Source organism: Pseudophryne corroboree, chromosome 6 (genome assembly GCF_028390025.1).
Source record: "Pseudophryne corroboree isolate aPseCor3 chromosome 6, aPseCor3.hap2, whole genome shotgun sequence".
Lineage (NCBI taxonomy): Eukaryota > Metazoa > Chordata > Amphibia > Anura > Myobatrachidae > Pseudophryne > Pseudophryne corroboree.
This window is the reverse complement of record NC_086449.1, coordinates 280401231-280424331: the sequence shown is the minus strand read 5'-3', so window position 1 is coordinate 280424331 and position 23101 is coordinate 280401231. Positions and strand designations below refer to the sequence as shown.

The 23101-nt window shown below is 42.8% G+C and overlaps 1 protein-coding gene across 3 annotated transcripts in view; it reads left to right on the top strand.

Moving 5' to 3' along the window:
• GLDN (gliomedin) overlaps positions 1 to 23101 on the top strand; it is a 106533-nt gene that overhangs the window by 57072 nt on the left and 26360 nt on the right. For all 3 annotated transcript variants that reach the window (XM_063926079.1, XM_063926078.1, XM_063926077.1), the window contains exons 2-7: positions 3178 to 3229; positions 7476 to 7493; positions 11800 to 11916; positions 12296 to 12451; positions 21352 to 21480; positions 22828 to 22911. In XM_063926079.1, coding sequence (XP_063782149.1) covers positions 3187 to 3229; positions 7476 to 7493; positions 11800 to 11916; positions 12296 to 12451; positions 21352 to 21480; positions 22828 to 22911 — 547 coding nt within the window. In that variant the 5' untranslated portion in view covers positions 3178 to 3186. The remainder of the gene's footprint in view (positions 1 to 3177; positions 3230 to 7475; positions 7494 to 11799; positions 11917 to 12295; positions 12452 to 21351; positions 21481 to 22827; positions 22912 to 23101) is intronic.

Genomic DNA, 23101 nt, shown 5'->3' with positions numbered 1-23101 from the left:
TGTGGATACAGGTAACAGCGACCTGCAGTGTTTTTAATTATTATTTACTAAATCAGAGGGCTAAATATCTGGAAAGTAAAAATGGGATTTCTAAAATGGATGTGCAAACGGAGGTGAATACACTGTTTTAGTAGAAAAATATAACAATAATTTTATTCTAAAAGCTAAAGTTAACAAAAATTTTTAAAAACATAGGAGAATACATATGAAAGAAATGAGATCCTAAAATATATTTAAAAAAAAATGTGTTTCATCAAGTCAGACAGCCGAAACATGTTGGATGTACCCTAGTGATTCTCCACACTAAGATTAGCTCAAAGTCTCTCATTTTTAGATAAAAATATTTATTATTTAAGTCGTTTTATATATTTAGGCTCTCATCTCTTTTATATGTTTTCTCCTGTTTTTTTTGTTTTGTTTTTTTATAACTTCAGCTTTTAGAATAAAATTATTGTTATATTTTTCTACGAAAACAGTGTATCCGCCTCCATTTGCATATCCATTTTAGAAATCCCATTTTTACTCTCCAGATTTTTAGCCCTCTGATTTAGTAAATAATAATTAAAAACACAGCTGGTCGCTGTTACCCCTATCCATATATATATATATATATATATATATATATATATATATATATAACACAATATCATAGCACAACTATATCGATCGTAATAAATACAGTATATCAATATATAACTATATATCATTAAATATGCACCTATAGATCTCCTAAAACATATTTGTCCACTTTAGTAGTTGTATACCAAACAGAAGGTTATGGGACAATGATGGAGACAACAAAAGTAAAAAGGAGTATAAAACCATTAAAACTAGGGACTTTTACCTAGAGATGTCAAATGGGTGTTTGGTATAAAATCTGAGGTTCCTGAATCTCAGGTTTCCATTTAGGCATCACACATTCAGGATGAAATGCCGCTTTCTGGAGTTCAAGCAGCTTCCTGTGCATTTCAAGAATGTGTTTCTCTTTCTCAGGGAATGATTTTAAGTTCCTTTAGAACAGTCTTTATATAGGTAGTAAACTGAGTGAAAACATCCAGCTTTACGCAGAGCCGGCCCTAACCAATATGATGCCCTAGGCAAGATTTTGGCTGGTGCCCCCTAGCACCGCCGCTTTTTCTGCACGAGATGCCTGGCATGAGTCAGCTGGCAGCTCTGCTTACTGTCGGGCACCTTTTGTTTATGAAAATGCATATTATTTGCTTTACTACATGGCTAGGATTCACAAGCAGCTTCTGCTGATTAAAATGATATGCAGCATGCCTATATTCTGTGTGCGACTGCAGCTGTATCTGCATACGAAATGCTACATTTACAGTGATTTCCAGGAATACACGCAACGTAGCAATTTGTATGCAGATACAGCCGCAGTCACACACAGAATATAGGCATGCCGCATATCATTTTAATCAGCAGAAGCTGCTGGTGCCCCTAAGCATACCAAATGCCCTAGGCATTTGCCTAGTTTGCCTATGCCTAAGGCCGGCTCTGGCTCCACGGCCTGATGCAGAAATGGAAGTGACCCCAGTCCAAGGGATTCCCATACTCCTGTTAGTAAACTTATGCTGTCAGTTGGAGATAGTCCTGGTAGCGAGCTCAAGCCATGTGATTTGTTTAACGACGGTGTGGCGTGAAGTGGTAAACAAACCACATGGTCTGTAGAAGGGCGTGGGAGTGCAGGTGGTATGATCAGCCGAAGTCAGGCATATAACATGGCATAACAAAGCCACATGTTTACTATAGAGCTGCCCAGATATGACATCACTGTTGGTTTACTTTAATGAAGTCCTTCATATTAATAATGGACAGGTTCCCTTAAAACCAGCACACTAGGAGGGTTTTTCTGAAAAATAATAGATGGAGTTAATAAATAATAATGGGTGACAGAAACTCAATATTTAAAAATGTAAATAAATATATGAATACATATGTGACACAGATAATAAGCTTATTAAGAAAACCTGATTAGCAAAAATGCTAATATTTTTAGTTTGAATAGTGAAATACAATATATAAAAGTATCTTTGGTTAAATAGAAATCTATTCTAGAAACCAAAGAGGCCTTTATGCTGAATATCATGTACTGACTGGGAAAGTAATTCTTATATCATTCCTAAATTCCCCTTCCCTTCTTCCACCCACTCCACCATGATAGCACAATCACAAGCTCACTATTTTCACTCTCACAAGATAAACCCTATGTGGACCCTCAGTACACACACCAGACAATAATTATCTAAAATGATTAATACTAATGTAGGCGTGTAACATCACATACAGTATATCTCATCATATGTTCTGCTCACAAACAGTTGAACACAGCAAGATTAGAGATGTGGCTTGGTAATGAAGTGAATGCTAATATTGTAACAGCTATTTTCGACACAGTACAATAATGTAACATATAAGAGCACATTGACACCATAACTTATAATTTAATAAAAACACCTTTAAATCTGTTGTGGTTTATAAATTAAATAGGAAACTTCTTTAATGCAGTAGTCCAAATGCATACATAACAAATAAGTAATGCAAAGAGACAGATGTGCCTTATATAATATTGCAATGATGCTAACATGGCTTCAATATGTAATCAGCCAATCAGACGCTGCTAGATTGTGCTGCTGACATTATCATTAATGCACCAGTCTGCAGTACCTACAAGAGATGCACCAATACAATACACAATACTGTACATGAAAATACCTTCCTGCACTCAGCTTGTTAGACCAGCCATGACTAATCACGTTCTATCTGTCCATGAGAACAGTAATGCAAGTCAATTATATGCATCAATTTACACGCAGAGGTCTGCTTATACATATTTGGTGGTCTTTTGGTTCAGGTGACCGGCGTTCGGGGGACTGCCGGTCACCATACTGAAGGCGGGATCCGGCTTTTAGATGCCCAGCGGGGCAGTCTCCTAACTGCCAGTCACATAACTACATCCCATTTGGTGCATAGGGGGATGAATATTTTTAAAAACACTGGTGAACATCTACACACACCTGAGTCTATGATGTTGGTAGAAAAAGTAAAGAGTCACTCTTGAGATTTTGGTGTAGGTGTTATAGGGATATTATAAATCAATACATATTTGCTTCCAAGACATTATTATCACATGCTGTCTATTATACTGTATGCATGTCTCTTATACAGGTTCGTGTTATGCTAGATTTATGCAACAGCACAAAAGGATTCTGCCTAACAGGTATTTGCATTTCTTCTTGTTACCATGGCCAAATACAAACTGCAGAATATGACTATAGATATGTGATACATTTTTCATTTGAGATCCCTTTAAAAAGAAACACAAAAACGCTCTCCTCTCTGTCCTTCATGCAATGAACTACTTGAATTTGCATCCAACGCCCACTGGGGGAAATATATAAAGATTAGTGCAGAGGAAATCTGTGGTGTTGCCCACAGCAACCAAGCAGCTGTTTGCTATCATTTTCTGAATTGTACTACAAGAATGCTAGGATTCATCGGTTGCATTTATTTCCAGTTATTGCAGTGTATGCAAATATAAGGGAGGCTTTCCATTTCTAATACCTTCTGTAGTGTTAGCCAGAGAGGTTCCCTCGGAACCTCATGGATAACTGAATCTGACTCTAGAATATAAAATTGGTTGTCATGGGCAACAAGATAGTTTTATGTACACAAGATTTCATAAATTGTGCTTCTTTCTTGCATATCATACTTTACTGTATAGTATCCTGTCTCTTGCTTGCAGATGTTACATATCCTCTTGTGTTTGTATAAGGTACAACATCAGAACTATATAGTAACTATTAGACATTTGTGTTCATAGTCTAATGTTATACTTGTACCATTAAAATGTAAGAGTCAGTAAGGCCTTTTTACCTACTTGAGTGCAAATTGCTGCATGTATGGGTCCAAAGAGATCACTGATCCAATCATCTCTTAAACTTCAATAAAAGGCTGAGAATAGACATTGCTAATATTAGGCAACTTAAAGTAGTTCACTTATATCAGCGGTTCTCAACTCTGTTACTCAAGTACCCCTAACAGGTCATGTTTTCTAGATTTCTTTAATCCTGCACAGGTAGGTTGATCTATTTTGCTTATTCATTAGTTGTCCCACTTGTTTCCATAGACAGAAATCCTGCAAATATGATCTGTTGGGGGTATGTGAGGACTGGAGTTGAGAATTACTGACCTAAAATATAAACACTTTGAAGGCCACTAAAGCACTAGGGGGCAGATGCAAATTTGAATACAAGTTGACCATAATTGCTCCTCTATTGTGTGCATGGAATGACATCTAAGTAATTACCTATGGCCCTCATTCCGAGTTGTTCACTCGTTGCCGAGTTTCGCTATATTGCGATTAGTCGCTTACTGCGCATGCGCAAGGTTCGCGGAGCGCATGCAGTTAGTTATTTTACACAAAAGTTAGGTATTTTACTCACGGCATAACGAGGATTTTTCATCGTTCTGGTGATCGGAGTGTGATTGACAGGAAGTGGGTGTTTCTGGGCGGAAACTGGCCGTTTTATGGGTGTGTGCGGAAAAACGCTGCCGTTTCTGGGAAAAACGCGGGAGTGGCTGGAGAAACGGGGGAGTGTCTGGGCGAACGCTGGGTGTGTTTGTGACGTCAAACCAGGAACGAAACTGACTGAACTGATCGCAGTGGCAGAGCTACTCAGAAACTGCAAAGAAATTTCTATTCGCAATTATGCTAATCTTTCGTTCGCAATTCTGCGAAGCTAAGATTCACTCCCAGTAGGCGGCGGTGTGCAAAGCTGCTAAAAGCAGCTAGCGAGCGAACAACTCGGAATGAGGGCCTATATGCAGAGTTGTATGTATCTCTGTGAATGGACCAGTAAATTTCCCAACAAATGGGGGCCCCACCGAAGGAATAGCCAGCCTCTTGCGGACAGCACTAGGATTTTTCCCACACATGTGAAGTGTGGGATTATAAACATGTTTAAGAATAGATAAAAGGTTCCAGCAAGCCCTGTAATGCCTAAAGTCTATGAGTAACCTGGCACTTGTAGTACTGAAAGCCTATACATCCATGCCTGCCAAGGCAGAACAGCACTTGGGAAGCCAGACGTGCTACCATGGCTTGGCATCCAGGGATTGTTGGGGAAATTTTTTTATTTCACTCGTACATTTCTTTTTTTTACAAGATGGCCAGCCACATACTGTAGCCACAATTGCAGCTGTTTGGCCAGGGGGATCTCTATTTTGTGCTATGTTTTTTTATTGTGACTTCTGTACTTCTTACAGTACATCCATTAACATCTATTGAAAAAATTGAGATGGTGATTTGCGGGAACATGTGATCTAAGATGGCAGATTACTGGTGATTTTGCAGCAAGTTTGGCACTATTAAAATTAGAACTTGTCGGAAACTTGCCAAGAACCCAACAATTTAGCAACAACGAAAGCTACTGAATTCTGTCCAAAGGGTCACTTCGCTACATTCACCCTCCCTGACCTCATTTCCAAAAGAGAGCTTATCATCTTCTCTAATTTCAGTCACCACCTCCTTTGCCATCAATAACATTACAATTTCCTCAGTCTTCCAAGCTACTAATAAACATCGAATGGGTCAACATTGGTGCTCTCACCATGGAAAAACTAATTGCTGTGCTCTCTGGTATTGATGGTGGAGAATAATCGGACCTCTGCCATTAATGTCAAAAATGTTGACAGATAACCAATGGTGGCTAACCATGGATGATGGCCATCCTTAATCCAAGCACACTGCCTTGGTGTCACGCTAACCTGCTCTATGACTTTCTCCTCACATTCAGTCTCTCTCTTACCCCTGTCACCCATACCTTTGAAATAATACCTGAATAAACCTTCATGTCACCTGAAATTCCAGACTTGACCATTGCAACCCCCTCCTCTCCTACACACAATATACTTTCCTCAATTAACCCTAAAAACAGTACTGATTTTCCTCTGTCACTGTTAATCCCTACAACGGCTCCCCATTGTTCACCATACTTTAATGCAGATTATTCACCCTGAGCCAGCACCAACACCCCTTCATACAACTCCAATCCCTTCTCCAAATACTAATGCTTAAATAGATAACATTTTATAATAAATAGAGTTCATTTTGCAATGCATGCATTTTTCTATATATTTATATATACAATTTTACAATGGGTGCAAACTTTTTAAGGTACCATATGCGGTTTAGACAATTAAAACTTACTAATACTGATATTATTGGCTGCTCCTTGGGGTGGGGTAAGCTAGCAGGAAAAATTAGACCCAACTGCAAGGGCAAACCTCCTATAACATCTGTGGGTACATGCCAGTGACTCATAGGCCCCATGGTAAATAGAACTGTGCCGTCTTACACTATGGCCTCCCATTCCTACTCCAACCACCATGACAATCAGTGGAGTGCATGTTCTGCAGAAGTGGTGGTTTACTGGGACTGGTCTCTTACTGTAGAGTCTTTCTTATTTCTTACCCAATCTGACCCTGACGGCTGCTCTTACACTGCTGTGATGACCAGTCAGTAAGGGGTCAGAATGCTGCACTCCACTACGCAGCTCACACTACTACCCCATGATAAAGTCTGTGCAGAAGGAGCTCAGAGTTCCTTCCCACGTGGAGCACCAGCCGTGTTAGCGCCGGTTAAGAGTCTCCTCTAATGAACATTGGAGCTGGCAGTGAGATATGTTTTGTTATGTGGTTTCAGTTACTTATAAATAGGCCAGGTGTTTATGTGTTTAGCCCTTTCTCATCTCCAACTGGTTATACTTAAAAGCAGGAATAGGCTATAAGTGGTTCTCCAGATTATGTGGAAGTACACATTTCAGCATGCCTTGCTACAGTTTTGCTCATTTTGTTTACGGAAACTCCACTTGTGGGGAAATGTTAGTACAATGTAAATCTGTTACTAACAACTACTTGGACAGCTTCTAAAGGGGGGTAGAGATGTGTGCTGAGCGATCTATCACAGACCGCTCAGCACACATCTCTCCTCCCGCTCACACATCTCTCCTCCCGCTCAGCACTCAGGCGATGTGTGACTGAGTGAGGGAGGGGGGGGGCTCACTTCACACAGCGTTGAAGTGAGCAACCTGCTAGTTTGAGGCTCGGCTCAATCTAGCACCGGCGATAACGATGCGAGGGGCTGCGCATCGCTTTCGCTGGAGGGCATACACACGAGAGATCCGTGCTTCATTTCTAAGCAATCTAGTCAGATTGCTTAGATTTTAAGCATGGATCTCTCTGTGTGTACCCCCCTTAAGCTTTGTCTAATTATAGGCTTTCAATATCCTAGCTCAGTACATAAAAAACTAAGTGAACGCAGAGGAAGGTGCTGCACATGTTGCTGGTGGTAAGGAGCAGTGTTTTCAGTTAAAAACAGAAACCTTTCAGACAAGATTTCTCTTGTAACTGCAATAAAAATGATATATGATCTGGTAGGAATAATTATGATTTCTCTTTTGCAGGACCACCTGGGCCTCCAGGTAAGAAATCGCACTGCCTTTCAATTATACATTTGATGATATAATTAGTGCTCATAATACATTGCCTCTGAATGTTTCTGGAGGGATACTTGCCAGTACAGTCATACTAATCCTATGAGGAATTTAGCACACCTTATAATTAAGACTTATTATTTTCATTTAACTTTGTGTTTAAGTAAATGTTCAGTAAATATATGAAAGTGAGAGATTGCACATGAAGACTTGAGACTGCTAATGAAATAGGTTCTTGCCCGTTCTTCCTCACTAGTACTGTAATATGGGTAAGTCTATGCATTTTGAAAATGAGGTTTTCTGCATGGTTAATCTAAAAAACATCCTAGTACTGTACATGTATAAAATGCTAGGCTCCTATAATTATAGCTAGCATGACCGCAAGAGGACACAACAGTGGGTTGATTGTTGAGTTGAATTTGGCTGTAACTTGAACAACATCACTGGCAAAGAGCAGGTCCGTTTCTAGACAATTTGGCTCCCAGTGCAAAAAGTAAAAAATGTGCCCCCCCCGAAAATGGGCGTGGTCTCACAGGAAAAGACTACCTTTCACCCCAGTTTTTGACCCTGCAACAACAGACCTCGGCCACCACAGGAATAAAATAAAAATTCCACCATATTAAGCCCCACACAGTAATGCCCCCTGAACCTTATTATGCCATACACCGCAGTGTCCGTGATAAATTATGCCCCATAGTAAAGCTTCTAATTACTATTAAATTACCTGCTTGTTGCCAGCAGTTTCATGCACTGGGTGTCATGCTCGTTGCCAGGGGTTTCACGCTCGTTGCCAGGGGTTTCATGCGCTGGTGTCATGCTTATTGCCAGCGGTATCATGCGCTGTGTCATGCTTGTTGCCAGGGGTATCATGCGCTGGGTGTCATGATCGTTGCCAGGGGTATCATGCGCCGGGTGTCATGCTTGTTACCCATATGACTTTCAGAAATATTGTGTTACTGCAAAAGCTCCTATTAACATCTCACCAATAGAGAACGTCTGCATTCTAAAAAATATATTTTCAACATGCATATAACAATATAACACGCTCCTCCCACCTCTCTCCGAGTACTCCGCTCGGGTGGCACAACACAAGACAACTGCGTCATTCCTTGAAACTTCGCCCACGAGGAGTACTCGGAAAGAGGAGGAGACTCTGTAAGGGGACAAAGTGCCACGGCGGGCACCCGGCACTGGCAAAGGGCGGTTTTAGGTGTAAAAAAAATGCTCTGTGCATTATTTCAGTAAAAGGCAAAACAAGTCAAGTAACTACAGATCAATTAACTGCAAATTAGAACCTGTGGCAAGAACTAGTGGTGCCGAGAGGGAGGGGAGAGGGGATTGTTTAAACAGCCTGTGCTTGTTAGAAAGGCCCAGGTCAGTTGCTGAGGACATTGCCCACCTTTACAGCTCTGTTTGCGGGGACAACTGTCTTTTGAAGCATACAGAAAGCAAATTTGGGTCAGCTGCTGATGAGGTCTGTGAGGTTATGGATTCTCTGATCACTCAGGTAAACAGTTAAGTAAAATGGCAAGTAAATATACACACACAGTACACAATAACAATTGCAAGCCAGGATGGTATCTTACTTACTAAGGGGGTCATTCCGAGTTGATCGCTCGCTAGCTACTTTTAGCAGCCATGCAAATGCATAGTCGCCGCCCACGGGGGAGTGTATTTTCGGTTTGCAAGTGTGCGAATGCCTGTGCAGGCAAGTGGTACAAAAACATTTAGTACAAAACAAGACCAGCCCTGTAGTTACTTATTCTGTGCGTTGATTGCAGCGACGAAGGTCCCGGAATTGGCGTCAGATACCCGCCCTGCAAACACCTGGACACACCTGTGTTTTCCCAAACAAACCCAGAAAACGGTCAGTTGACACCCATAAACGCCCTCTTCCTGTCAATCTCCTTGCGATCCGCTGTGTGAATGGAATCTTCGCTAGATCCAGTGCACAGCAGCGATGCTCTTTGTGCCCGAACGATGCGGGTGCACATTGCGGCGCATACAAATGCACAGTTTTGCAGTTTTTTTACCTGATCGCTGTGCTGCGAAAATCAGCAGCGAGCGATTAACTCAGAATGACCCCCTAACTCCCAACAGTAGTATGTGATTATAAATGCCTGCGGTCTCCTGATGTTACATGCCGGCAGTATTCCTCGCCTCGGATACCAGCTCCACACAGCGCCCTTCACCACGGATTCTCGCCACTGATGGCACCGCAATGCCTAGTCAGCACCTGCACTCCAGAAGTACATCCACTCTCTCTCACATTCTGTGCAGATCTATCACCAGTAGAGCTCACTGCTCTGATTATAACCTCCACTGTCCATTCATAACACAAGCAGGTCAGTGAGGAGGTCACAGAGGAGTGGAGACGATGTGTCTGGGTTCCTGTACACAATGGGGTGCATAGTATCAGATTACCTGCAGCTCCACACATAACCTGGTTACTACTTAACCTACTCATCCTAATCATATCTGATTGCACTGTCGGGGTCTTAGAACAATGGGCATATTTAACTATATTAAACAACACTCTGGCCTAGACTTAGTCCGTTAACAATTACATTGAATACATAATAACCAAATAAACTACATACTCCAAATATAACAGATAAAACATAACTGTACAATATAATAACAACAACACAATCCTATACAATATTGTCTAGCATATAACTAAATACATATCAGCAATTAGTGGAGTCCACGTGTGGGACCAGGGCTAGGAAAGTAACGGCATGTATTTTACCACTGTGCGACACGACGCACAGGCTATGTCGTCACAAGGACATTGTCCACCTTTACAGCACTGCTTTTGGGGACTAATGTCCTTTGCAGCATGTGCCATGCGTGTCCGGGTCAGTTGCTGAGGGGGACATATGTCCAACTTTGCAGCGTGCAGTGCCCCCATTAACAGCACACAGCGCCACAAAGCATAATTATTGTTTTACTTTTTTTTTATAAGGTAAAATGTATGACACTATTATGTAAAATATTGTGTTTGACAGATTCTAGAAGGGCTGTATGTACATACGGCAGTATTTGGGTAAAATCAGGGCTACACAACCACATAGTCTACTAGGGCGACTAAGGTTAAGGAGTGTCTAAAACTCCAAATGAGTGACATAGGGAGTCATTCCGAGTTGATCGGTCGCTCGCTATTTTTTGCAGCGCAGCGATCAGATAGTCACCGCCTATGGGGGAGTGTATTTTCGCTTCGCAAGTGTGCGAACGCTTTTGCAGCCGAGCGGTACAAAAAAGTTTTTTGCAGTTTCTGAGTAGCCCTGGACTTACTCAGCCGCTGCGATCACTTCAGTCTTTTTGGTCCCGGAACTGACGTCAGACACCCGCCCTGCAAACGCTTGGACACGCCTGCATTATTCTAAACACTCCCAGAGAGCGGTCAGTTGCCACCCATAAATGTCCTCTGTCAATCACCTTGCGATCGGCTGTGCGAATGGATTCTTCGTTAAATCCATCGCTCAGCACGATCCTCTTTGTACCCGTACGACGCGCCTGCGCATTGTGGTGCATACGCATGCACAGTTTTGCTGAGTTTTGACCAGATCGCAGTGCTGCAAACAATAGCTAACAAGTGATCAACTCGGAATGACCCCCATAATGTCACTGAGACAGTGTTTTAATGCCTCCACAGTACCCTGTCACAGAGTGCCAGCTATAGACCTTATAAAGAGTAGCAACTAACAGTTTCTTGCATGAGCAGAGAACCGCAAGAAGGGGGGGGGGGGGGGGGGTGCAGATTCAGAGTGGAGTTGTGTGTGTTTGTAGGGGAATGATCAGGGCCTAGGGTTCCCCCAAAGCGGATTACAATATAGAAGTGGTACAGTATTAATATACATGTAAACTCAGTAAATATTATTGATACAGTCATCACTTTAGAGTTCAGGAGGAAAAGTTTTGTATTATAAGGAAAAATGTATGGTATGCCGGCTGTCGGGGTCCCATCGCACAGCATACCAGCACCGGTATCCCAACCGCAGGCATACCGACAGCTGGGCGAGTGCAAATGAGCCCCTTGCGGGCTCACTGTGCTCGCCACGCTGTGGGCACGGTGGCATGCTATCTATTCTCCCTCCAGAGGGGTCGTGGAAGGTGTCGGTATGCCGGCTGTCAGGATTCTGGCGCCGGTATACTGTGCGCCGGGACCCCGACAGCCAGCAAACTGAAGACCACCCTTTGTTACAGTAAGTGCAGAGCACCTTATCCCATATACAACTGTCATGTGACAACTTGATTGCATATCCATGATTTCATACAAATTTTTTTGTAGGACTGCCTGGTATTGACGGTTTGGATGGGATACCAGGATATAATGGCTCAGATGGGATTATTGGCTTGCCAGGACAAAAAGGGGAAACAGGCACAACTGGAAGAAGAGGAAAAACTGGTATAAAATGTTTTTTCATAGAGCTCATGTAGCAATATTCCTGTGATAATGAAAGTTGCAGTTACTCTGTATATTTTTATGCATAAACAGGAATAATACCTTTCTTCCATACACAATGACTTTGTTTAAAGGGGTACTTTCCCATTATTGGGATAGCCAATATCAGTCAAGTGTGTTTAGATCGTCCATATGGATACCTTATTACACAGAACAAATCTTATGAAATCACACAAGAATAGCCAGACCATACTCATTGCATCAAAAGTCCTCTATGAGACAAATGCAGGGAGGAAAATGCCTGTCTAGTGTTGTTTATAACACTGAACTCTTAAGAAATAATAAACTGCAACTTTCGTGCACTTTATTTCTTTATACTTAGGTGAACCAGGAATGAAAGGTGAGCCCGGTCAACAAGGAGAGAAGGGAGATCCTGGTGAAATTGGTCACCCAGGAAAGGATGCCATGCCAGGAAAAAGGGGTGAAAAAGGAGAGAAGGGGGACATATGTGATATATCCAATGACATATTTAGCGAAGGTAAGTGGTTGTGTTCCAGTATCCAAATAGTTGTCTCCACTATGCGTAGGTGAGATGTCAAGCTAAGTACACACTATACAATTATTGAGCCAATTTGCCAATAATTGGGTTCTCAGCCAAATTATTTGTATAGTGTGTACAAAGGATCGTTTCGGCATTTCGCCAATAATTCTGGAAAATCTTGCCCACACACACAAATGATCGATTTTACAATCTGTTGTCCCATACCAAAAATCTTGGACACAATCTCCCGGTATTGAGCAGTGTGCATGCATTCTCAATATTCTGCATATTTTCTATGTTTTTCTGTCATTATGTCATCTTCCTGGAGGGCGGATATATGCAAATGCAGTGTGATGTGGCAGAAAATTGGTAACTTTAAAAAAAAAAATCTTTTAGTGTGTAGCTCAGATATTGGTGCCAACAATTTCCCGAAAAATCGGCCGATTATTGGGCTGACCAAAAAAATAATGGCCCTCATTCCGAGTTGTTCGCTCGCAAGGCGAATGTAGCAGAGTTACACACGCTAAGCCGCCGCCTACTGGGAGTGAATCTTAGCTTCTTAAAATTGCGACCGACGTACGCGCAATATTGCGATTACAAACGAGTTAGCAGTTTCAGAGTAGCTCCAGACTTACTCTGCCTGTGCGATCATTTCAGTGCTTGTCGTTCCTGGTTGACGTCACAAACACACCCAGCGTTCGCCCAGGCACTCCCACCGTTTCTCCGGCCACTCCTGCGTTTTTTCCGGAAACGGTAGCGTTTTCAGCCACACGCCCCTGAAACGCCGTGTTTCCGCCCAGTAACACCCATTTCCTGTCAATCACATTACGATCGCCGGAGCGAAGAAAAAGCCGTGAGTAAAAATACTTTCATCATAGTAAAGTTACTTGGCGCAGTCGCAGTGCGAACATTGCGCATGCGTACTAAGCGGATTTTCACTGCGATGCGATGAAAAATACCGAGCGAAAAACTCGGAATGAGGGCCAATAATCTGTCAGTGTGTACCAAGCTTTAACTATGGGATATATGCTATAAGCATAAAAGTGAGCAATGAAACTCATAAAGGTGCATATACATGGTGCGATGTTTGCTTACGATTTTGACTAGTCAAAATCGTAAGAAAAGTTAGCACATATTGCACAGTGTGTACACAGCTTGCAATACCGATGTGCGCTCCTATGGGGTCAGTATCGCAAGAAAAAATAGACTGTGAGGGTAAGGCAATTTTGACTATATTCTGTACAATCTAGTTTCTAACTTTCTAGTATAGTCAAAATCACAAGTAAAAAGAATCAATATCGGTGGTTCTGGGCTCCGGGGAGTTCAAGGGAAAAATGCAAAGTCAATATAGGCACTTTGAACTCCCCAGAGCCCAGAACCACTGATACTGACTATCTTTACTTGCGATTTTGACTATATACAATTTTGAATATGCTAGAAACTAGCTACAGTAGCTAGCTGTCATACTCACTTTGTACTGTATAATAACCAAACTAAACTGTACTTATTAAACTGGCGACCGCAATCTAGATTTGTACGCTTATCACCATAATGTGTCTTACGTTATCCACCGGTACATAGAGAAGCTGTTTTTTACAGTAGCCACTCTAATTTACCTGAAGTTCATAAGACTGAACCTTGTTTCTATACTAATCCCTAGCAGGGCCATAACTAGGTGTGTGCAGAGTGTGCTCCGCACACAGCGCTGCAGGGTAGGGGGCGCTGTTGGCAGCACTTATCAATTATGAAGCATCTAATTACTTTCACTTGCAGCTTCCCCCTTTTTGAAGCCCATCATCTTTTGACCACCTCTGTCTCCTACCCCCACCCCTTTTGTCGCTAGTACTCATACAGCATTCATGGACTTGACTTGAGAGCTCTTTGGTGTTCAGTCACACTGTCCTTTATTACATTTCAGGATGCTGATGTGCCCAAGATGCGAACCCATAGCCAATGACTATGCAGTCGGACACTCTATTCATTGAGCTATCTGCCCTTGTATAGAAAGCTAGAGAATTCCAACCTGGAGAGTTTTAACTATTTGAAGCTTACCCTGTACTTTGTGAAGGGGTTGCAGCTGGGCAGATCTATGTAGCGTGTTGCTACAAGGGATTGGATGTGTGGCTGAACACTGCATGGACCTGCTTATGGTGCTGGTTATTTTTTTTTACGGGGTACAGGCAGCTTCATATATTGAGAAATCTCATAGTTTTTATGCGGGATCAAGTGGCTTGGTGAGTGGGATGTTTGGCTGGGATGAAGCGGGTTGTGGGATTGAGTACTGGGTGTGGCAATACATTGAAATGCATTATTCAAAGAGGGGTTTTGTGGCTGAATGGCGGTAAGCTCTCAGGCTGAGCGCATGAACGTTCTATAAAGAGGATTTGTGTCTTCCCCACGAGGCATGTGCTTTATGTCCCTATTGGGAAAATAAGGGGGGCGAGGGCGCCAATTCTATTTCTGGCACAGGGAATAAAAAAAAAGGATTTTAATACCTACCGGTAAATCCTTTTCTCTTAGTCCGTAGAGGATGCTGGGGTCACTTCAAGAACCATGGGGTATAGACGGGATCCGCAGGAGACATGGGCACTTTAAGACTTCCAAATGGTGTGACCTGGCTCCTCCCTCTATGCCCCTCCTCCAGACTCCAGTTTAAGGAACTGTGCCCAGGGAGACGGACATTTCGAGGAAAGGATTTATTGTTAAACCACGGTGAACATCTTACCAGCTCACACCTCAAGCATGCCGCAGAATGTGGCATTCAACAGAACACAAGCCAACGGCATGAAGAATTTGCAGCAATATGCTGACAAAAAACGTAACACAACCTGTGTGTAACCACAACCAATAACTGCAGATACAGTACGCACTGGGACGGGCGCCCAGCATCCTCTACGGACTAAGAGAAAAGGATTTACCAGTAGGTATTAAAATCCTATTTTCTCATACGTCCTAGAGGATGCTGGGGTCACTTCAAGAACCATGGGGTTATACCAAAGCTCTAGAATGGGTGGGAGAGTGCAGACGACTCTGCAGTAACGAATGACCAATCGTGAGGTCAACCTCGGCCAAGGTATTAAAACTGTAAAACTTAGCCCAATTGTTTGCTAAATAGCTGCTCGGCAAAGTTGCAATGCCGAGACTCCCTGGTCAACCGCCCCGGACGAGCCCACCTTTCTAGTAGAATGGGCCTTCACCTATTTCGGTAATGGCAATCCTGCCGTGAGATGAGCATGCTGAATCTTACCACAGATCCAGCGCGCAACGGTCTGCTTGGAAGCAGGACACCCAATCTTGCTGGGAGCAAACAGGACAAACAGAGCCTGTTTTCCTAAACGGAGCCGTCCTGGCGACCTAAATTTTCAAAACTCTGACCACATGCACACAATAGGTTGGTACAGGTGGAAAGAAGAAACCACCTTCGGTAGAAAATGTTGACGAGTTTCCAACTCTGCTCTATCTTCATGGAAGATCAAATAAGGTCTCTTGTGAGACCAGACCGCTAACTCAGACACTCGCCTTGCGTATGCCAAGGCCAACCTGACGACCACTTTACAAGTGAGGAATTTCACTCCGCCTTATGGAAAGGTTCAAACCAATGTGATTGAAGGAACTGCAACACCCCATTAAGATCCCCTGGTGCCACAGGGGGCTCAAAAGGAGGTTGGATGTGCAACACTCCCTTCACGACAGTCTGAACTTCTGAAAGGGAGTCCAATTGATTCTGAAAAAAAACCGATAAGGCTGATTTTAATTGCTGAAAACTCTGCCGTAGGAGTATTCTTGGATTCACACCAAGAAACTTATTTTCTCCAAAAACGGTAGTAATGTTTAGACGTTACCCCTTTTCTAATCCGAATAAGTGTGGGAACTACTTCCGTGGGAATACCCTTACGGACTAGGATCTGACGTTCAACCGCCATGTCGTCAAACGTAGCCACGGTAAGTCCTAATACACGCATGGCCCCTGCCGCAACAGGTCCTTGCGCAAAGGAAAAGGCCAGGGATCTCCTATGAGTAATTCCTGAGATCTGGATACCAAGCTCTCCTTGGCCAGTCTGGGACCATGAGGCTCGCCCGAATTTCCTTTTTATGAACCCAGAACTTTTGGAACAAGAGAAATTGTAGGGAATACATATACCGACTGAAAACACCCACAGTGTCACCAGTGCCTTCACTGTTCCTGTTTGAGGGTCCCTTGACCTGGAACTCTGAAATTTCTTGTTGAGACGAGATGCCATCATTCCTACTTGAGGAAATCCCAATGACATGTCACCCCTTCAAAGACTACTTGGAGGAGGTCTCCCCTCTCCTGGATGGAGATCGTCTGCTGAGGAAGTCTGCTTCCCAGTCGTCCACTCCTGGAACGAACATCGCTGACAAAGCGCTTGTATGTTTTTCCGCCCAGCGGAAAATCCTTGTGGCTTCTGCCATTGCTGTTCTGCTTTTCGTTGTAGAAAATCGTTGTAAACGGCCCTTAACTCTAGACCATTTATGTGGTGACAAGTTTCCTAACTTGACCATCTTCCTTGGAAGTTTTCCCCCTGAGTGACTGCCCCCCAGCCTCGGAGGCTTGCATCTGTGGTCACTAGGATCCAGTCCTGGATCCCGACCTTGCGCCCCTCTAGGAGGTGAGAACTGCGGAGCCACCACAGGAGTGAGATTCTGGTCTTGGAAGACAGGATTATCCTCCGGTGTATGTGTAGGTGGGAACCAGACCACTTGTCCAACAGGTCCCTCTGGAACACCCTGGCATGGAACCTGCCCAATTGAGTGGCCTCGTAGGCCGCAACCATCTTTTCCAGCAACCGAATGTATTGATGAAATGACACTCTTGCTGGTCTCAAAATTTGTTTGACCAGACTATCTCCAGAGCCTTTTCCACTGGAAGAAAAAACTCTTTGTAGTTCTGTGTCTAGTATTATTCCCAAAACAGACAACCACGTCGATGGGACCAACAGTGATTCTGGCAAGTTCAGGAGCTAACCCTGTTGTTGAAGAACTGTCAGGGAGAGTGAAATGTTTTGCACCAACTGGTTCCTTGAACTCGCCGTTATCAGGGGACCGTCCCAGTACGGGATAACTGTGACTCTTAACTAGCGATGGAGAACCATCATTACCACCATCACCCTGGTGAAAATCCTTGGAGCCGTGGACAGACCAACGGCAACGTCTGAAATTGGTAATGACACCCCTGAATTGCAAACCTCAGGCAAGCCTAATGCGGAGGTTCTTTAGGTCTACTGAGACCATGGAAAAAAATCCTTTTTCCAGATTGGAGATCACTGCCCTGAGAGATTCCATCTTGGATTTGAATTTCTTTAAGTAGAGAATGAGGGATTTCAGATTTAGGATTGGTCTGACCGAGCCGTCTGGTTTCAGGACCACGAAGAGGCTTGAATAAAAACCTTCTCCCTGTTGTGACAGGGGAAAACCAGGTCAATGACCTGATCCTGATACAACCTTTGTATTGTGTCGCATACTACCACCCGTCCGGAGGAGAATCGGTAATTTGAAAAATTGGTGAGGGAAAACGTCTGGAAACTCCAGTATGTACCCTTGGGACACTATTCGTAAAACCCACGGTCCAGGCCTGTTGCAGGACTGACTGAAGAGTTTTAAGACGTGGCCCCACCAGTGTGGACTCCCACAAGAGAGTCCCAGCGTCATGCGGTGGATGTGGCTGAACAGAGGATGATGTCTGCTCCTGTGATCTTGAAGAGGTTGCGGACCTCTTCCCTTTTCTCCTTCCTCTACCTGCAAAGAAAGGGGAATCTGTATCTATTGGGCCGAAATGACTGCATCCGACAATGATGCGTCATCATCCGTTGTGAGGGAACATAGTGCAAGAAGGTAGAGATCAAATTAACTAGGCCGTCACCAAACCAGGCTTCACCTTCATAGGGTAGACTCCATTTCTTCTCGGAGTCAGCATCAGCATTGCATTGGTGAATCCACAACGCCCTCCTAACCGAGATTGCCATGGAATTGGCCTGTGAACCCAATAGTCCTATATCCCTTGCAGTTGCACGAAAGTATTCTGCAGTGTCCTTGATATGACCCAACGTAAGGAGTATCCCATCTCTCCCCAGGGTATCTATATCGGATGACAAGGCACCCGACCATTTTTGAATACTACTACTCCCCCATGCACATGTAATGGCAGGTCTATCCAACATACGCGTGGACACATAACTAGAAAATAACGTATCTTCCTGCATACGATCCGCTGGATTTGTGACAGGGTCCCGTGCAGAACAGGGGGTGACTCCCACTTTATTCTGTCCGCGGCGGGAAAAGAATAAACAATCGGAATCCACTTGAGGATTTGAAACCATCTTGTCAGGGCTGACCCAGACTTTCTCACATAGAGCGCTCAGCACATGAGGAGGAATGTTACCTCAGCTTTTATTATAAATGTATATAATATATATATATATATATATATCCCCATATATAGACCCTTTTGTCAGGAACAGCAGGGTCCTCAGTAACGTTAATACGTCCTTAATGTGCACTAATCATGTACTGAATGCTTTTTTTTTTGTGTGGATCTAATCAGGAAACATCATGGTCGACATAGGAAACAGTATCCGTGTCGATATCAGGGAGTAATAACTGGGCAAAATAACCTTCTTTGCGACCCCCAGGGGTCTGACGGAAATATAGCTATGAACCTGACATCTTCCATAGATATTTCTACGTCTGTGTCTGGGACACAGATTTATGCAACCTTACTTTTTTTTATATATATATATATATATATTAGACCCTTTCTGATATGCATCACATTATCATACAAATTTTTACCCAGTCAGATATTGGTGGTGCCGACAGGGCCACCCACACACGACTGTGTCCCTACTATAGTTTTCTCTTGGGAAAAAACATTCAGCCACCGACATGTTGGCACACATGTACCAAGCCCCATCAGGAGTCGGCGGTGCCGACAGGGTCACTCCCACAGCCGTTTGTGGGAAGAGCACTCAGCCTCAGACATGCCGACACACGTGTACCAAACACCCACCGACACACCGGGCATATAGATGACAGACCCACAGTAAAGTCTGTCAGGAAGACACAGATGGAGTTTGCCAGCTCACAACCCAGCGCTCAATCCCGGTTCTGAAACCCTTATATAATGCCTCAGATCTGGAGCGCTTTTATAATTAACTTATATTGCACCAAATCAACTGTGCCCCCCCCCTCCCGTTTTTCACTCTGTTATGTATACAGTAATGTGAGGAAGTACCAGCGTCTCAAAAGCTCTGTGGAGAGAAAATGGCACTGATGAGAGCTGTGAGGGCTAAGCCCCGCCCCCTTAATGGCGCGCTTCAGCCCCGCTATTTTTTATTATATTTATACTGGTGGGGGTCAGGATTTAGTGCCTAGGCACTCATACCACTCTTTTCCAGTCATATATGAGGATTTATATGCGGCCCAGGGCGCCACCCCCCCGCGCCCTACAGTGCCGCTGTGTGTGGGAGCATGTTGCACACCTCAGAAGCCGTCACTCACCTGTCTTCTGACTTCTGGCTCTGCAAGGGGGATGACGGCGGGCTCTGGGAATGAACCCCTAGGCGTACCTAGTGTTCCAAACCCTCAGGAGCTAATGGTGTCCTGTAGCCAAAGAAGCCAAAGAAGTAGAGCCTTTAAACTCACTAGAAGTAGGTCTGACTTCTCTCCCCTAAGTCCCACGAAGCAGGGAGACTGTTGCCAGCAGTCCTCCCTGAAAATAAAAAAACTAACAAAGTCTTTTCAGAGAAATAAAGTAGAGCTCCTCAGAGTGCATCCAGTCTGCCCGGGCACAGATTCTGAAACTGGAGTCTGGAGGAGGGGCATAGAGGGAGGAGCCAGGTCACACCATTTGAAAGTCTTAAAGTGCCCATGTCTCCTGCGGATCCCGTCTATACCCCATGGTTCTTGAAGTGACCCCAGCATCCTCTAGGACGTATGAGAAAAGTCTAGTCTAGTCATGGCTCTGGACCATAGACTCTACTGACATTTGTTAGTCTCGTCACCATACTGAGACCTGGTTAGCACACTAGTCTGGGCTAAGAATTGGACAAAAGCCCCTAGTCTGGGTTTTGCTTTGGACAGGAGCCATTCGTTAAGGCTCTGTTTTATACCGTCAACACTAAACTGACTTTGTTTTCTACACAACAACCAGGTTGGGCACTGCTTCTTATAATATTCAACAGAATCAGCTTTGTTTCTTACACTAGTTACCAGAATAGTGTCTGATTTCCACATAAATCAATAAAAAGCACGAGAACATTGAAAACACAGTCGGTAGTGGCGTATGTGGGAAGGTAGGTAGGAAAGGAGGGACAGCCAGGAGAAAATATTCTCAAGCCTTAAGTTACTCACTGTCTTGTGATGGTGGGGGGAATTTTTGGCAAATTTACACATACTCTACAGTGATAACATTTGCCTTATCATACAGTAGTAGTATATTACATAAGTGCAGCAATTCCCAACCTTTATGGTCTTGTGACACACCAGCCAACCAGCAAATTTCATTGTTTCTTTTTGTTGTTGTTTTTTTTTTTTGCAATGTACAAATGGTAAAATATTCTATAATATCTAAAATAATAATAACTGGTAAACATGATTATATTTGAAAACCAATATGAATTTCATCTAATATTATTAATTCACAGTTAAAATTTAGTTAACATATAATTCCAAAGATATCAACTTTTTTATTTAAAAAATATTTTTACACATTTAGGTTGCATGCAACATAAATGTGCATCCTAGCACACTGGTTAAAAAAACATACAGTATTCTTCTAGTATCTACAGACCTTTCTCTAATGTGCCAATAATGGCATACATAGTGCAAAGCATTCTACATCAATACATCATTCTGATCATGCTTTTAAAATATTGCAGATATGAAAGGAGAAATGGGACCCCCTGGACCGCCAGGTCCACCTGGTCCTCCAGGCCCTGTGGGTCCTCCAGGTAGGAGGAAAGCTAAATCTCAGCAAACCTTACAAGAGTTCAGCAGTCAGTGTACAGGTAGGTTATTGTTATTTTACATAAGCTCCTCCTTCTCTTAATTATGGCTAAATGTTAGGTTACCAGAAATGCGAATGTAGCAAAGTGTAATCTATATATGTACATTTGTTTTGCTGTTAAATATGACGCATTCTGTATAGCACTTTTCTGTTTATCTGTTCCCCTTTATTGACCTGTGTTCAGCATTTTTGTTAAATGAAAGTGATATTTGTTACAATGTATTAAACACTATACACTGGTAAGTGCACATCCCATACACATTGCTTCTAATTAACTGTACCAAATACTGGAGCATTAAACGACACCGCTGACAGTCAAATAGGGTTAACTTTATTACTATAATATATTTGCTTATTTTGAAAATGCGTGCATTACGTTCCCAAACCCAAATATGCACTGATGACTTCAGACGGGCTGCTGCCATAGTCCTTGACACTTTCACTGGAACAGATAAAGACTTTAGAGAGACGTTTTAGTTTCTTTTCAATGTTGTACTGCTGGCTTGGCATAATGTGCACATGAATGTCTTAAAGTGACATTGAACCTTTATCTGTCAGATGAATTTATATTATGAACAATCTCCAAGAGAAGTTTTAACTAAGCATACAAGTCATCTGATAACTGTTGTTGGAATTTTCCATGCTTGGGTAAGGTTTTACACATAAAAGCTATAGTATTATTTGTGAGGTTTGAGACTTATACAGGCTAAAATTAATATTAACCTTGATTTACTATAAAGCACCATAGACATGTCGGTGTGCTCTTAACTGTGCACAGCTTGTATGTAATTTTCTGTTATCAGCAAATAAAAACAATTTAAAGTGATAAAATCCATGTTGTGACTAGCTTGGATGGGTTTACATGAAGAACATTAATTTATCTGACAGGGGGATGGATGAGGGGATTATACAGGTTAGTGCCACTATTCCCTCCTGACATGACAAGGTTATAGAATGATGAGTTTACAAGATATGGTGACTGGATGCTTTGGTGTGTAAGACAGACACCAAACTGTGTGTGCCTACAGCTTCCAATTATTTAGGTTTGGTCATGTTAAACTCAATGTCCAGCTTGTTAATCTGTTCTTAAAAACCACCCATGGATTGGATATGGCGTTACAACACAGGACCTTCAATTGGAAATTCCTAAATACATAAAGAAAACGGTTGGTTGATATATATATAATTTATATATATATATATATATCTATATATATATATATATATATATATATATAGATAGATAGATATAAATAATTATTTTTTTGTTATTCGAGATATACTCTATGTTAAGCATAGATTTCAGTATTGTGATGTATGCTAACCTGGCATTGTGTTCCTTTATAAGGAGAGTCCTGTGTTATTCCTAATGATGATACAATGGCTGGAAAAACAAATGAGAAAACGGATGACCAGCTTCCAAAGCAAGGAGGTAAATGTTCGGGATACATATGATATTCCTGGCAGACAGGATGTCGTCTGTCACTATACCAGCAACAAGTCCCCTCACGGGCTCGCTGTGCTTGCCACGCATGGGGCACGGTGGCTTGCCTCACTCACCACAGGTTCTATTCCTACTTGGTTGGTGGCGAGTGATAATAATATGTTGGGATTCTGTATGT